A 16,318-nucleotide genomic window follows, 5' to 3' on the forward strand; every position below is an offset into this window, starting at 1 on the left:
CACAGCTGTTTTATAGAATCTCAGATTCATCTTATTAAAAATACCCCTAAAATATATGATATGGTTACTAACATAAACACATTACCTATACAACCTTGAGAAAAGAGTTATCTAAAGTCATTCATAAGGGCTTGATAAACACAAAGGGTATTCATAATTGCTACCTTTTCTAACTCATCTCACAGACTTGTAGAATGATAGAGCTGGGAGGGACCTTTCTGATCACTTCATCACCTATTCGGTCTCCTCATTTCACAGATGAGTAAATAGAGGCCCAGAAAGGTTACATGATTTGTCTAAACACACAAACAGTTAAGAAATGACTGAGCTAGAATCAGAACCTGGGTCTTTTGGCTTCTAATCCAGGGTTCTTCCTACTGCACTATACCACAATTTACCAAAAAAACTTCCCCCAATTATTTGGGTGCCCTGAAGCTCTGCAGTTACTACACCTTACTGCAAATTAAGAGCTAACTCTACTGGGTTTCCTGATTCCACAAAGAGAGAATGTGATGGGTTCAGAAGATGAAAGAAATCAACCTACAAGATCAGCATCTCTCATGAGTCTGGAAATGGAGGCATGAAAATCCTCTAGTCACAATGGTAACAAACAAATGGAACATCAGTCCCTGATGCAACGAGTAAAATGGCATGGACCTGGACATATGAAGCATGTGGGTTTTTGTTGGTTTGTTTATGTTAATCCTCACCCAAAGGTATTTTTCCATTGATTTCAAGAGAGAGTGGAAATGAGGGGGACAGAGAAACATTGATGTGAGAGAGACACATCGATTGGTTGTCTCCCACATATGCCCCGACCAGGGCCAGGGATTGAAACTGCAACCGAGGTACATGCCCTTGACTGGAACTGAACCTGTGACTCTTCAGTCCAAGGGCTGACACTCTATCCACTGAGCAAAACTGACCAGGGTAAAATATGTGTTTTTAAATCCATGAAAATACCAAAGCAACTTTTATTATATTAGGTAGGGCTGTGGCTCAACAATAGGTGTGGGGTAGCTATAAGAACTAGGTACTTTCTCTCATATTTTAGTTCTCTTAGACAAAAATGCATTGACCATAACTGAATTTAAATTAAGGCACTTTACATTTTTTTCTTGCCCATTTCCCCCCATGAACCTCCCCACATCAGCTAGAGTTAAAACTTCCCCGAATTAAATTATGCTCATGGCATAGAATAACAACCAAAGCTTTCTTCTGTACTCCAGTCACAACTTCTTCATATAAGCAAAGCTCAAAAGAGATATGAGCAACATCTTAAAATAATATCTTGGCATCACAATTGGTCCACTGTGCCTAACTCCATATGGAAGTCACTACATACCCCCTGACATCTTTCACCAAGGAGAGGAAAGATGGTAAAGAGGAAGGGGGTCTCTCTGAACTAAAATGCAACAACTATAGTCTGACAAAATTTATTCTTAAAGTGACTGAAAGGGTACAAACACTTTTCAGCTAATCAAAATAAGTAAGCATAAATATCAAGTTAGGTAATTTTGAAATATATGGGTTCTTTCCTTATATCTCTATAATTCACATAAAATGTCAGCCTGTAAGAAATTATCTAGACCAGAATAAATTAACAAGATTTAAAAAGCAGATAGGCACTTAATATCTGTAAAAGCTATTGAAAAGAATAAACACAAAAGGTCTGGAATAAGACATCAACAGCAACAGCAGCTTTGGAAAAACAGACTGACAGATTTCTAAAATATCATTGGTGTCGAGCGAGGTCTATTTTCATGTGATAACTATTTTTGTTCAATAACACTTTCAATTTATAGCAAAACTGATACATTTAATTCAGCTGCCTACTTCACAAATACAAATCTATTTTAAATATCATGGTCATGTTTATGTAAGCATCTGGGACTGTTCAGCAAAATATCTCTGCCCTTCAGCAGTCCTAATACTTTAATGGACATAATTATTTCTTAGTCATCTCCTTATGTTGTATTTTTTGACAATGTGAAAACCAATGGCATAAAAATTAACTCCAGTAAGATAAATGACTAAATCAAATCTTATTATTTAAATCTATGTTTTCCCAAACACTTTCTCTTAAAGCCAATTATGAATCAAATTCAAGAAAATATGGCAATACGTTTTAGAGCATGAAAAAAGTTTTGAGCATGATAACGGAACCAACTTGTAAAATATAATTACAAAAGATTACAAAAATGTTATCTTGAACATCTTACTTGCACAAACTCATGCAACATATGTCACTCAGAATAAAGAGGAAGGAATAGCATTTTAAACACCAACTCCATTTAGGAAATTGGATACCAAATACTCCCATCTTCAGTTGTGAAGATTCTTTAGTTAAAATATTTTATTCTATTTGCTCTAGTTCTCAAAATGAATCACAAAAAATAAACGTGAGCAATGGAAAACCAATAAGCTTATTTTAACAGAAATTAAGTTAGGAAGGGCCTGTGTAATAAGCATCCTATGTTATCTCATTCAAACTATCTGCTAACAACAGCAGGAAAAAGGGTTTTATTCTTACCAATGAATTTCTGAGGCATTGAGCTTTTTCGTTTTGCCACATTGCTTGCTAATCTGTCCAGAACCAGAGCTCTTTCACTTCCCATCTCTGCTTTGATGTGTCTTGCCTCCGCACTTGCTGGTTTGGGAAAATGTAAAAAGAAGAGGGGGGAAAATTGGTAAATGGGGAGGAAGAACAAATAAACTGGAAGAAAAAATGTCAGATATCTGGTACATAATCTTTTGTTACCGGTTATTATTGCTCAGATTCTTGCCTGGGGGACCTGCTGTGGTCAGTGAAGACAGCAACAGGGCACATTCAAATCTTGCAGTCCTTATGCTGAGATGGAAAAGCCCAACCCATCCCCAAACAGTACCTTCATTAGCAAGAGGAAGTATTAAATAAACAGAATGGACGTGGTTGGTTGCAAAAAGATAGAGAGATCTTCTAACCTCCGATCAGCCTTCTTTCTGATTCTGAGTAACTGCGTGTGACACCTGCAGACTGATATAATTCTTCTTAACAACTTTGGAAAAAAAAAGTATGGTGCCCCAGATTTACTGCTCTGTTTATGTTAATAGCACTTTTGAAAATAGATACTCTTACCCAGACAGCAAGAAATCTACTCAGTGATTTGTGTATTGAAATTGTGAGTGGTTTTTTTCTTTCTTTCTTTTTTTCCCCCCAGCATGCTTCTTTCAGTTCCTATCTTTTAAAATTCTATTTCTCTGGGCTCTGCATTATCTGTTTCATATGCTCTTCACATTTAAAAATGGTCTCAGTTAAAATTTCCCTGAGCAACACGTCTGTCTTGAAATTAAAGAGCAATTTGTATAATGCATCTTTATTACATTTCTAATGAAAAAATGTGAATAAAAATTGCCTAAGAAAGTGATCTAATTGTTAATCCACGAACAGACCTTCCAGTGGTGTAGGCCTGTGGTTCCCAGATGCCACCGGTTATGAGCATGTAAGACACACCTATGTGCAGGCCCCACTTTCTGATCAATTAAATCAGGATCTCTGGTGTAGGGGCCTAGGCAACAGATTTGTAAAGGTGTCCAAATTATTTTAAAATGCAGCCAGAATTGAGAACCACTAGAAGAATATCTAATCAACTAAACAGTTAGTGGGAATAAATATAGTAAAATTTACTCTTGTACAGCAAGCAGTCCCATATAAGAGTTCATGCTTAAAATTCAGAGATACAAGCTGCTCTAAATATAGGGCTTCAAACTTTAACACATGATGCTAAACACAAGCTAGAGACCAGCAAACTTTTTTTGTAAAGGGCCAGATAGTAAATATTTTAAACTTTAATGGGACACATATTGTCTGTGTTCCATAGTCTCTTTGGTTTTTTAAACTCAACCCACCACCCTTTAAAAATGTAAAAACCTCTGTACACAATCAGGCTGCAGGCTACATTTGGTCTGAGGGTCACAGTTTGCTCACTCCTGCCCTAAGCAAATATATTGTGATACTACAAACAGTTCTCTCTGTTTCATTGTGAGCATTTCAGGAGGTCCTAATTAAAATGAAGGATCCATACATTTCTAATGTCTTTAAGGAAAAAGAAATTGGTTTTAGTTACATGATGAGAGTAAAAGGCAAGTGATAATTGCAGAATAGATCCACCCCACTCCCCCCCCCCCGCTCCCGCAACTATATACATAGACTTAGGAATTGTCAGTGCTTGTTCTGAAGTTGAAGAGTTTGTTGAGTGAAGAGTCTTTAATATATGGAAATAATGTCACCAATTCTATGATCTCTCAGTGAGAGAACACTGGTCACCTATGCAGTAAATGAGACAGAGAAAGACTTCCAGGGCAAGACTATTAAGTATGGTCAGGGCAAAAGAGCGAAGCCAAATTAGAAAAAGAGAAGTCAAAGTATTAAATATTTTTTCATTGGCATGTTTTTGATTTTTTTAAAAAACACTACACCAATCATTACACAATAAGTTATAAACTCAGGATTTTTAAAAATCAGAAATAAAATTAAATCTGGCTCCAGAAATGATTAAGAAGATGATAATAATGGTCATACTTACTATACTTTGTGAGTTTCTTATAAAAAATATAATTCTATGTTCTAAAGAAATAAATCCCACCCTCCGGTTTAAGCTATTAACAACACTATTTGTGTAATGAAAACAGTAAGGGCAGAGGAAGAGGCTGGCAGCTTTGGGGCTAGTGGGGAGGTACTGCAACTTTGACTGACAGCCATTGTAAACAACTGGCACTTCAGTGACAGGACACTGCTATTGAGTGAAGTGTATCAAATTCTGTCCAGCACAGGAATAAGTTTAAATGACCAAACAGGAAACTATTATATATATATTATTTCCTTTCACACAAACCACCACCAGATGTGGTAGTACCCAGAGCAGAGAGATGAAAGACAAAGGCCTGGGATTTGAAATAAGTTCCTGAGGCTGTTAGAAGGAGGCTTTTTCTCAGAAGCATCAGAGAGGCAAAACTTGTGCTTTGACTGGGAACATTCATTCTGGTTTGAGAGGATTAAATCCAGGTAAGGCTCCCCCCACACCCTGTATTTATTATATAAAAGATTTAAAGTGAAATTAGAATGAAGAACAGTACTTTGGGAATTTTTAACTTTATCCCCATTTTACCACTATTCTTATTAGTCTCTTCAGTCACTACTCTAATGGCCCTGTCCTTACCCAGAGGTAAGGACTTTAGTCCCAGGACTTTCCCCAAGCATTCTGCTGCCAGTCTAGTTTCCCCTCTTGTCTCTCAGTAGACACTGTCTACATTTTACCAAGGTCACTATCAATTACCACAGCAGTTGTCTGAGGACACATACTCAATATCCTCTATATTTGGGAGGATACCAAAGCGGGGATACATTGACCTAAATAACGTAATTAGGGCATGTCACTAAATGGCAACGCTCTGAGATAACATCACCTTTTTATCCCTGGTTACTCACCAAGCTTGTCTTGACAGTTATTTCTAGATAAATCATACCCTGTAAATCAGTGACCAAATGACTCACGTTTTTAAAACATGAAATTCTGGAGGTTATGGATAGACAGATAATTTGAGGCATAGGTGGAGACTTTCCCATTTCCATAATTCTGGTTAGATTGAAAGAAATCCTCTGGAACTAAACCAGAGGGCTTCTTCCACCCATACCCTCACTCAAAATATCAACTCCATGAGTCCAACTCTCATTGTATGTATGAATACACTCTAAAGCAGTGGTTCCCAACCTTCCTAATGCCACGATCCTTTAATTCAGTTCCTCATGCTGTGGTGACCCCCAACCATAAAATTATTTTCATTGCTACTTCATAACTGTAATTTTGCTACTGTTATGAATCGTAATGTAAATATCTGATATGCAGGATGGTCTTAGGTGATCCCTGTGAAAGGGTCGTTCGACCCCCAAAGGGGTCGAGACCCACAGGTTGAGAACCGCTGCAAAGATTAAGTTAATCTCTATTGAGTTAACTACTTTCTAATTGGCAAGTTAGGCAAAGGCTTAACTTTCAATTGAATATGCTGCACTCTCATTTTCTTTCCCAAACTGCTAGTCTTTGCCTTGCAATTCTTGGCCAGCTGCTGTGCAATACCACTAAATGAGTGACCTTTAAAACACAAATAAATGCTTTTGACTTAGACCATTTTTTGTGCATTACAAAGAGTTTAGATAATACACAAACAAGGAAGAAAAAGGAGACTATTGGCTTTTGGTCCTCTGTTTCAACTTTAGGACCCAACTGTCTATTTATACAAACAGTCTAGACTTGTTATCTTGCTGCATCATGTCTCAGAAATGTAAGTGGAGGGAAACCAGTTTGGCAAGATAGTAAGGGAACAAGATAATGGGTTTAAATGATGAAATAGGAAATCCGTTCCTGGGTGGTGTTTGGCAGTTTAATGTTGCAAAGGGGTGGGTGTGGGGATATGGGATTGTGGCAAGGAACTACTTGCACTCTTGGTTCATGCTGGGACCCTTCAGTCCGCAGGCCGACGCTCTATCCACTGAGCCAAACCGGTTTCGGCAGAAATACACAAATTTTCATTAGAAAAATGATTTTAAAGACATGCTAAAAAAATAAATAATGAAATGAATATGAAGTCTTAATTACAGAATAGATTACTACTTTTATTTCTGTGCAAGTCTGAAATAGTTTGTCTGGTTTTTGTTAACTGTTCCCATGATGCCATTTCTCTCTCAAAGTGACTGCAGATTTAAGTATGTAATTTGTTGTATTTTTGTTTTTGTTCAAAATCCTTCATTAGATCTTGAAGTGTTAAATAGAGCTCAATAAGAGGCATGCTTCCTGCCTCTTCTATGGTGTCAGTAGCTAATGGAGAGTGGAACAAAGGGGTGTTATTGTGCAATCAGAATTGTCTAACAAGAGATTGCTATCAAAGACCAAGGAAGATTCTAACAAAAAAGTTACATAAAATTACTGCCTTTTTTAGCAAGTAGAATGAATATTACCTGTAAGATAGTATCAATTTTTAAAAATATTTTTTTATTGATTTAGAGATAAAAGGACAGAGAGAGAGATACATCAATGATAAGAGAGAATCTTTGGCTGCCTCCTACACACTCCCCATTGGGGATCAGGCCCGCAACCCGGGCATGTGTCCTGACCAGAATCGAACCGTGATCTCCTAGTTCATAGGTGGATGCTCAACACTGAGCCACGCCAGCCAGGAGATAATATCAATTTTTAAGCAAAATAATCAGTTGGGAAAATAGACTTTTAAAACCTTTTAAACTTTTTCTTTGGTCTGCTACTTGATAAGTTTATTCAGAAACTCTCATGCTTCTATTTGCACAATTGAAACAATAAAAATGAAGATAAAAGGTTTTGACTCCTACATTCTAAAATAAATTATCCAATTACTTAAAAAAATATTCTAATTGCTAGAACTTGTCAAACAAAAATATGTCCTGGTCCAAGTATGCATAATTTGTGTGAAATGAGGCTAAATGAATCTCTATATAAACTGTTAGTCCCTCTCTGGAATAAGGATCAAACTAATGAGAAAATGAAATCTGTGGGCTTCTCTATTCATTCTTCTTTTCATATATACTGCATTAAGACAGCAGAATTGGAGTATCTTCATCATGTCACTTGTGACATCTCGTGAAGAAATGTGGCCTGAAGTAACAATATCACACATATCTCTATTAGACCTCTGTACTATGTCAAGAGATCAAGTGCCCATTCCCTTGTTGGATTATCTTGACAAACAGCTCTGACACAGAGCCTGACACATAGAGAATACAACAAATGCTACCTAAATAAGAGAAAAATGATTAGTAAGGTCAGAAGTTCTATTGCTCAATGTGACTTTTTTTTTGCAGTAATTTATTTTTATTTCATTTTTTATTGATTTTTTACAGAGAGGAAGGGAGAGGGATAGACAGAAATATCAGTCAGCTGCCTCCTGCACACCTCCCACTGGGGATGTGCCTGCAACCAAGGTACATGCCCTTGACCGGAATCGAACCCGGGACCCTTCAGTCTGTAGGCCGATGCTCTATTCACTAATCCAAACTGGTTAGGGCTCAATGTGGCTTTCTTTTGCAGACTAGACTCCAGCCCAAAGCCTTTTTATCTGCTCTGCTTCCCTAAGGGTCTACTTCCTGATGGGGGCAGGTTGGTGCCAAGGCTTGGCTCTCACACTAGGCACTTCAATTTACAACAAGTACTTGATGAATAAGTGCTGCATCCACAGTAGCTATGGAGCATCATCACTTTAAAAGCTAGAGATGAAGGGGTAAGGTATACCACTGGTGATACTCTAACCATCAGGCTCAGAATGGAACACTATATCTAGACTGGGATTCCCAAATTTTAAGAAGGAAACCATATAGAAAGCAGTGGCAATCATTAAAGTATTGGCTTGTGTTGGATTAAATATTCTTTACATTTTGGACTTCAGGAAAAATCATGGGAACTATTTGAAATAGAAGAGAGAATAATATATTAACTGACATGAAGTATTTATTATACTTTATTAAACTGTGACTTTATACACTCTGTAACCTGAAACCACCAGGCTTCTAGTTCATTACAACATATTTGTTTTATTTAAATCAAAACTTGCTGACTTAGTTAACCCTTTATTTTTTTTTTTTTGCTGAGACTTAAGGTATGCTGCACGCATCCATCAAACCACCCTATGAAATGCAAATTAACTTCTGTATTTCAGCATTTCCTGAATCACCTTCTACCACTGAAGATAACTAAAATACTTCTCTTGATAATTCCTAATTTGAAATTCCTAAAAAAGATTATGGGTGGGAAGTAAGGTGGTAACCTAATTTCAAACTCAATAATTTTGAGCTTACTGTTCATAGAGGGTAGGGTACTGATTTTTCCCCTACTTCCAGGAGAATCAAGATACACATATATACATATGTATGTGTGTTACTATATTTCTTTTGCTAATCAGTTAATATATAACCTTCTAAAAATATAGCCATATTTTCCAAAAGTAAAAAAAGTAGAAAAAAACTAAATGTCCATTAACTGATGAATGGATAAATAAAACATGGTAAATCCATAGAATGGAATACTATCCTATATAATAAAAGGGTAATATGCAAATGGACCCTAACAGCGGAATGACCGGTCGCTATGACACACACTGACCACTAGGAGGCAGACGCTCAATGCAGGAGCTGCCCCCTGGTAGTTAGTGCACTTCCATAGGGGGAACACTGCTCAGCCAGAAGCTGGCTCATGGCTGGCCAGCACAGCGGTGGTGGCAGGAGCCTCTCCTGCCTCTGTGGCAGTACTAAGGATGTCTAACTAATGGCTTAGGCCTGCTCCCACAGGGAGCCAGCAGGTAAACATCCCCCGAGGGCTCCCGGACTGCGAGAGGGATGTCTGACTGCCAGCTTAGGCCCGATCCCCCAGGGAGAGGGCCTAAGCCAGCAGGTGGACATACCCTGAGGGCTCCTGGACTGTGAGAGGGTGCAGGCTGGGCTGAGGGTCACCCCAAGTGCACTAACTTTTGTGCACCGGGCCTCTAGTTCAGCCATAAAAAGGAATGAAATGCTGACACATGCTAAACATGGATGAATCCTGAAAATGTGCTCAGGGAAAGAAGCCAGACATCAAAGGTCAAATATTATATGATTGCATTTATGTGAAATGTTCAGAATAAACAAGTCCATAGAAGGCAGATTAGTGGTTTCCAGTGGCTGGAGAGAGGGGAGAGGGAGAGTGATTGCTAATAGGGGCAGGGTTTTTAAAAATATATATATTTTTATTGATTTCAGCGAGGAAGGGAGAGGAAGAGAGAAATAGAAACATCAATGATGAGAGAGAATCATTGATTGGCTGCCTCCTGCACGCCCCCCACTGGGGATTAAGCCCACAACCCAGACATGTGCTCTTGACCAGAATCGAACCCGGAACCCTTTAGTCCACAGGCCAACTCTCTATCCACTGAGCCAAACCAGCCAAGGCTGAGACAGGGTTTCTTTTGAGGATGATGAAAATGTTATGGAATTAGTGGTGATGGTTGTATAATTTTGTGAATATATTAAAAACTACTAAATTGTGCACTTAAAATATGAATTTTATGGTATGTCAATTCTCTCTTCCATAAGTTTAAAAACTGTTTTATTTATTGTTTTTAGAGCAAGAGAGGTAGGGGAGAAAGAAATATTCATTTGTTGTTCCACTTATTTATGTAGTCATTGGTTGTTTCTTGTATGTGCCCTGACCAGGGATTGAACCCAAAACCTTGGCTTACCGGATGACACTCTAACCAACTGAGCTGCCCAGCTAGGGCTCTTCCATAAATTAAATATATATTTATGTAGCTAATCATGAAAACAATGACAGTTCTAGTGATTTTTAAGCCAGTCACTGAATTTTTGATAAATCTCTATTTCTTTACCTCTAAATGAAGACGTAGGATTAGATGCTCTTTTTAATTTTTCTAGCTTTAAATATTATGCTCTATTTGGAATATAATAGATTTTCATAATTTGGGGATTTCTCAAAGAGCTTTGTCTATAGTATGAAATATGGAACTACAAGTGAAGATGCCTAGGTATTGCCTGACTAACCTTAAGAATGTTGCTCAAGATATCAAAACCCACGTTTTGGATGGGTTTCTTTTAAAGAGAGTAAATATTTCTTTTTAGAAATAAAGAGGAAATCCAACTCCTTGATAAAGCCAAAGATGCCATCAGGATAAAAAGCAGAAGCAGTATAAACCAACAGAATTCAGTTGGCCAGCTCCTAACACCGTAAAATAGGCTTTATCTATACCAAAAGTTTCCTCTCACTCAAAACGGGTACAGTTAAACTCATGATTTCCATTCCATTTTCCCTGAGTTTCACATTATTTCTATCATCTTTTTGTAATCTTTCTGCTTTAGTATGTTTAAACTATTCAACTGCAACTACTACTGTCAAACACCAAATCTCATGAGGATTTGTATATAAGCAAGTACTTCAAGTGACCAAAAAAAGTGCCAGACAACCCAAGCTACAGAACCAGGATGATGGTCAGTGGGATAGGACAAAGGACAGCTGCAGAGATGCAACACAAAATAGTTTCAGGCTATTTCGACTGAAGAGTGAAAATAAAATAAAAGCACAATTTATACATGGAAAGAATTTAGTGTTTCAACCAATCACCACAGGGCATATAATTCAAAACACTGAATAAAATATGACTAGAGAAGTATTTGATTTTGGAGCCTTATGCAAAGAAAATCCTTGCAGTTTTAATCAACTCTGTCCTAGCCACCCTTCAGGCTGTTCTACCCTCAGTCTTTGCTATTTCAGTCCATGGCAACTGCATTCTTCATCACATCCCACATCAATCTGTTAGGAAATCCTGTTGGTGCTACCTTTAAATATATATAGAATTAGAACACTTCTCACTGCTCCTACCACAATCAAGACACAATTTTCTCTTTCTTGAATGATTGCAATGGCCTCCTAACCAGACTCTCCAAATTCCAATCTTGCTCCAAATACAATCTATTCTTAATAGCAAGGAGAGTGATTATTTTCAAAGGAGAAGCCCAATCATGTCACCTCTGTTCAAAACCCTCTAAAGATTTTCTATTTCACTTAGAGTAAAAGTTGAAGTTTTTACAATGGCCTACAAGGTCTGATAAGATCTGGTTTCCCATTTCCTCTCTGGCCTTCTGTCCTTTTATTCCAACTACACAGGACTATTTATACTTCTTCAAACTCAAGCCCCAGGGCCTTTGCACTTGCTATTCCCTAGTTATCAGCAAGGCAGGACTCTCTCCACATCTCTTTAAGTTTGTTAAATGTCATCTGGTTGAAGCCTTCACTAACTTCCCTCAGTCCCCATTTTTTCTTTTATTTCTTATTAAATCTGTTAACATTGGTTAATAACATTCTTTTTTTATTGGTTAATAACATTCTATAAATTTCAGGTGTACAACTTTATAATGTGAAGAGGAAATCCAACTCCTTGATAAAGCCGAAGATGCCATCAGGATAAAAAGCAGAAGCAGTATAAACCAACAGAATTCAGTTGGCCAGCTAACACCGTAAAATAGGCTTTATCTATAACATATACTCTATTGTGTGCTCACCACCCTAAGCCTAGTCTCCTTCCATCACCATATATTTGATCCTCTTTACCCTCTTTGTCTTCTCCCCACCCACCATTTTTCTTGATAGTATTTACCATCTCCTAATATACTGTATACATTACATATTTACTTTGGTCTGTCTTTCCCCATGAAAATATAAACTCCACAAGTGCATGATTTTTTTTTTCGTCTTTTTATTTACTATTGTATCCCACCACCCAGCACAGTAGATGCTGTGCAGAATGAGTGCTGCATGAACTCACCGGTTTCACCAAGGTCACTGCTCTGAAGAAACGTACGGCAGCGCTCCTTGTGCTCCTCGAGGGAACTTCTCTGCTTGTAACTCCTTCCGCAAAACTCACATTTATAGGGTTTCTCAACTATAAGGAGAGCACAGGGGGCACTCAGAGACCCTCAGGGTTACGGAACAAATGGTGCATTGGAGTCCCATGAAAACTGCTCACTAGGAATGAGACTTCTGAGGGCAGCCAGAGAATTTGGATACTTCTGCAATTGCATTACTTTTAAATTTAATAAACTGAAGTTTGGTTATGGTCTATGATGAATTATGATGTATTCTTTGAAAGGACAGTCTCCTTTCACAAATAACAGGATTTGGATTTAATGATTATCATTGAACATAGTGGTTTGGCTCCAGATCCAATCTTGGTTCTTCAGAGAATAATATGGGGCCTTTTTATTCTTCAAGGAGGTTAGTGTGGTTTAAGAGAGAAACAGGAAGGGATCACTTATTTTGTGATGTCCATCTGGTTGGAAGTAAAAAATGCTCTATGTTGTGGGAGTTAGCCATTCAGCTAGAAACTGATGGCCTTAGAATGTTGACATATTTGGAAAATTTAGCTCATTCTTGCTAGGTGGATATAAATATAAAGTCTGTGCTAAATTGATAAAAACTGAGCAATAAACTAAGGATAATTTTGAATAACAGAAATAAGGATGAATTGCAAAAATGACTTCATCTTGATTTCTAAGATGAAATAAAGGTTTCCTCAAAAGTTCATCCATACAATTCAGGCCATTTATCATCCCAACTCTTCCAAATGCTCTATTGCTTAAAATATCTAAAAAATAACTTCAACTCTGTGTGCAGGGCTGGCCTTTCTGATTTGTTGATAAAACGTACCCTATAAATTTGTCAGAGTTTTAGAAACTGAGATTTTTATTTTCTAATCCTCTTGCTCTGTTTAAAACAGAGCCTTTGGGATTTAAAGCACTAAAAGATCTTTATGGAATCCCAAATTAAAATAAATGTAGGTTTGCTAGGGCTAAAAATGTTAAGTTTCTGCATAAATTGGTGTCTTCTAAAATCTGTCTTAAAAACGACTACTACTGTTAGATCTTAGTTGAAAAAAAGCAACAGAAGAGAACTATTCTAATTTTTTGGACCAAACTCAGCCTTAATTCATTTCTTTGAACACTAAGTTGTAAATAAAACCCTTCTTTTGCTACTTATGATGTCTCACGGTGGATTTTGTTGGGGCTGATTTGATTATTCCTTAGTCTCTGAATTGTGATCATTTGAGGATTTGGGGTGAGTTTTAGTCAAAGCAGTGTGTGGATTGACATAAAAACAAACCTTTCTTTTTCTTCTTCAATTAAAATCTTGTCAGATAACATCAAGAACATGAGGTCCCAAATTTGAAAAATAAAGTCAGTTTTATTTTTCTAGGAGGGAAGTTCTAAATGTTGAAAACAAATTTATCATCTTGCTTGGTTAAAATAAGAAGTGAAAAACAAGACAGAATATTGTTTTTTATGAATTCTTATTGCTGCTCCTCTTTTAGAGATTAAAAATAATAAGGTTGATCAAGAAGAAAGCTGAGTTTAAGAAATTTAGCCCATGTATACCTAAAACTAATACAATGATATATTATGTCAATTATATTTCAATTAAAAAGAAATTTAGCCAAGAATGGCCAAAAAAAACTTCAAGTTTAGCCCAGAATAGCCAAAAGTAACCACCTACTAATGATTTATACCGTCTACAGTTTTACATAATTTACAAACTATACAACAATGGCTTGTTCAAACTTTGAATGAAAAGTGTGTGTGTGTTTTCAAGGAAAATAATATTTTAATAAAGTTTACCATAAGAAAATACTGATGGCTCTAATTATTTTGGCAAAAAAGAAAGTTAAAAAGGCATTTTTATAAGGCAGGCTCTTCCTGTCTGTGTTGTTCTCTAGGGGAGCAAGGATGGTAAGGAGATGATCATCCCCATTGAGCCAGACGGAGAGCAATTAATGCCTTAATGGAAGTGTAATTAGCCCTAAAGGTCTCTGCTGTTGTAACCCTTCAACAGTAGTGACAGATGAAAATCTCCATACTTAACTCTTTCTAGTTTCCACAATGGGCACTGAGAAACATTTACTAGATATGGAATGCTCCTCGCTCTCACTTACCAGAATGTGTTCTAAGATGACCTGTGAGTGCATCTCTTCTCTGGCATGCGTAGTTGCAGAGGTGACACTTAAAAGGTTTTTCCCCTGTGTGCAGTTTAATGTGGCGGAGGAGGTTACCTTTCTGAGTAAAAGATGCCCCACACTGATTACACTGGAATGGGCGTTCACCTTTAAAAAGGACAAAAAGGAGATTTCTGATCACTGGCAAATGGTGAAGCCTATGCACAGATTAGTTGCTTATGCAAAAACTCACTTTTTAGACAGTCTGTTTTTATTGGGGTCAGCTCAGAGCTGTATTTCCAGGCGAACATAAGACTTCCTTATGAAAACTTCCCTCCAGAAGAGAAAAAGCACTCACCTTGCAAGGCTATTTTAGGTATTACCTTGTCTTGAATCAGAGCAAAAAAACAAAAATAAGAGTAGCTCTAGAAGAGCTTACTAGATGTAAATTTTTACATTACTCAGCATTCCTTTAAAATATAATCTCAATTTGAAAAAAGAGCCACAGACTAGCTACTAAGGGAGAGAAATACTTCTTTTAAAAGTATTCATAACAGATGGAATCTATTGGGCTCAATGGGTGTTATATTTGTATGCATTTCCATAGACTATTGTCTGAAGATAAATTTTTTAAAACTGGTAATAAAAACTATATCCTTTCATCTACCAAATTTGAACCCAATATAATGAGATCTGCTTTCCATAGAAGTTATGCAAAAACATAAGAAAGATGCTTAAGAAGTATATTACACAATTCAATTCCTACTTATTAACTGAAGAAAAAATATTTGGCTAACCTAGAACACTGCTCTCTACGCTCCTGTTATTCATAGCATTTGCAATGTCTGCCAAATGCATTGTGAAGCAGAAATAAAAATTACTGGGTAAATGGAAATGCAGAGAGGGAGAGATACATCAGAATTATAGCAAAAATCAATGAAAGTAATCAAAAGTTGTCCCACATTCATTTCTCACATGGTTGCATGAGGACAGTTTTCAGAACGGATAAAGGAGACTATTTACCAGTATGGCTCCGCTTATGAACCATTAAGACATTGAAGCTAATGCAGGATAATCCACACACATCACAGTTCATCTTGCCACTGGTCGGCCTGCTACTATCATATGAGACAACATGTCTCTCCAACTTAATATTTTCATATTCATTATACTCTCTGGAATAGCTGTAAGGAATTTCAGGCTCTTCTGCATTTCCCATGGGCTCTGGCTTCAAAACATTCTCATCCCTTTCACTATATTCATCTTTCACTTTCGTTGAATCGTCTACAGGGAGGAAAATGCAAGAAATAAACAATGATTATATTTGGATCTATCAAAGCAGCTCAGAGAGCAGACTCACAACTGACAATTAAATACCAAATGAAGCTAACATCTTATTGTACATATACAAAACAAGGAAATACCATTAAGATGATCACTCATCATTGGAATTCAGAACCATAGTCAGGGAAAACACACACACACACACACACACACACACACACACGACAGTATTTTAGGCCATTCCGAAAATAAGATATAATAGATTTTAGCTATGACTTCTCAAGCAACTATAAAAAAATCATTTTGAGCAACTCTTCTCCAGCACTGGGGAGAAGAAAAGTTTTCAGATCTAGTACCTTTTTTGGTGGCTTCAGTTAAAAGCCAAGATGATAAGCTCTTTGGTTTCAAGAAGAAAGTACTGTTTTAATTCTTCTAATGCATCCATTTTAAACCACTAAGATTGAAAGTTGAAAAATAACTACAGCTTTTCTAATTTTAAGCCATG

At 37.0% G+C, this 16,318-nt stretch overlaps 1 protein-coding gene across 11 annotated transcripts in view; it reads right to left on the reverse strand.

Annotated features, from left to right (window-relative positions):
* IKZF3 (IKAROS family zinc finger 3) overlaps positions 1-16,318 on the reverse strand; it is a 74,045-nt gene that overhangs the window by 9,293 nt on the left and 48,434 nt on the right. For 2 of the 11 annotated variants that reach the window (XM_006100789.3, XM_023764348.1), the window contains 4 exons: positions 15,553-15,813; positions 14,530-14,697; positions 12,370-12,486; positions 2,534-2,650 (listed from right to left, as the gene is read on the reverse strand). The exons of 1 other annotated variant lie outside the window; for it this stretch is intronic. In XM_006100789.3, the coding sequence (XP_006100851.1) occupies positions 2,534-2,650; positions 12,370-12,486; positions 14,530-14,697; positions 15,553-15,813 (663 nt within the window). The remainder of the gene's footprint in view (positions 1-2,533; positions 2,651-12,369; positions 12,487-14,529; positions 14,698-15,552; positions 15,814-16,318) is intronic. 8 more of the 11 variants (XM_023764352.1, XM_023764350.1, XM_023764349.1 and 5 more) reach the window with 7 other exon arrangements.

Source organism: Myotis lucifugus, unplaced genomic scaffold (genome assembly GCF_000147115.1).
Source record: "Myotis lucifugus unplaced genomic scaffold, Myoluc2.0 scaffold_329, whole genome shotgun sequence".
NCBI classification, from domain to species: domain Eukaryota; kingdom Metazoa; phylum Chordata; class Mammalia; order Chiroptera; family Vespertilionidae; genus Myotis; species Myotis lucifugus.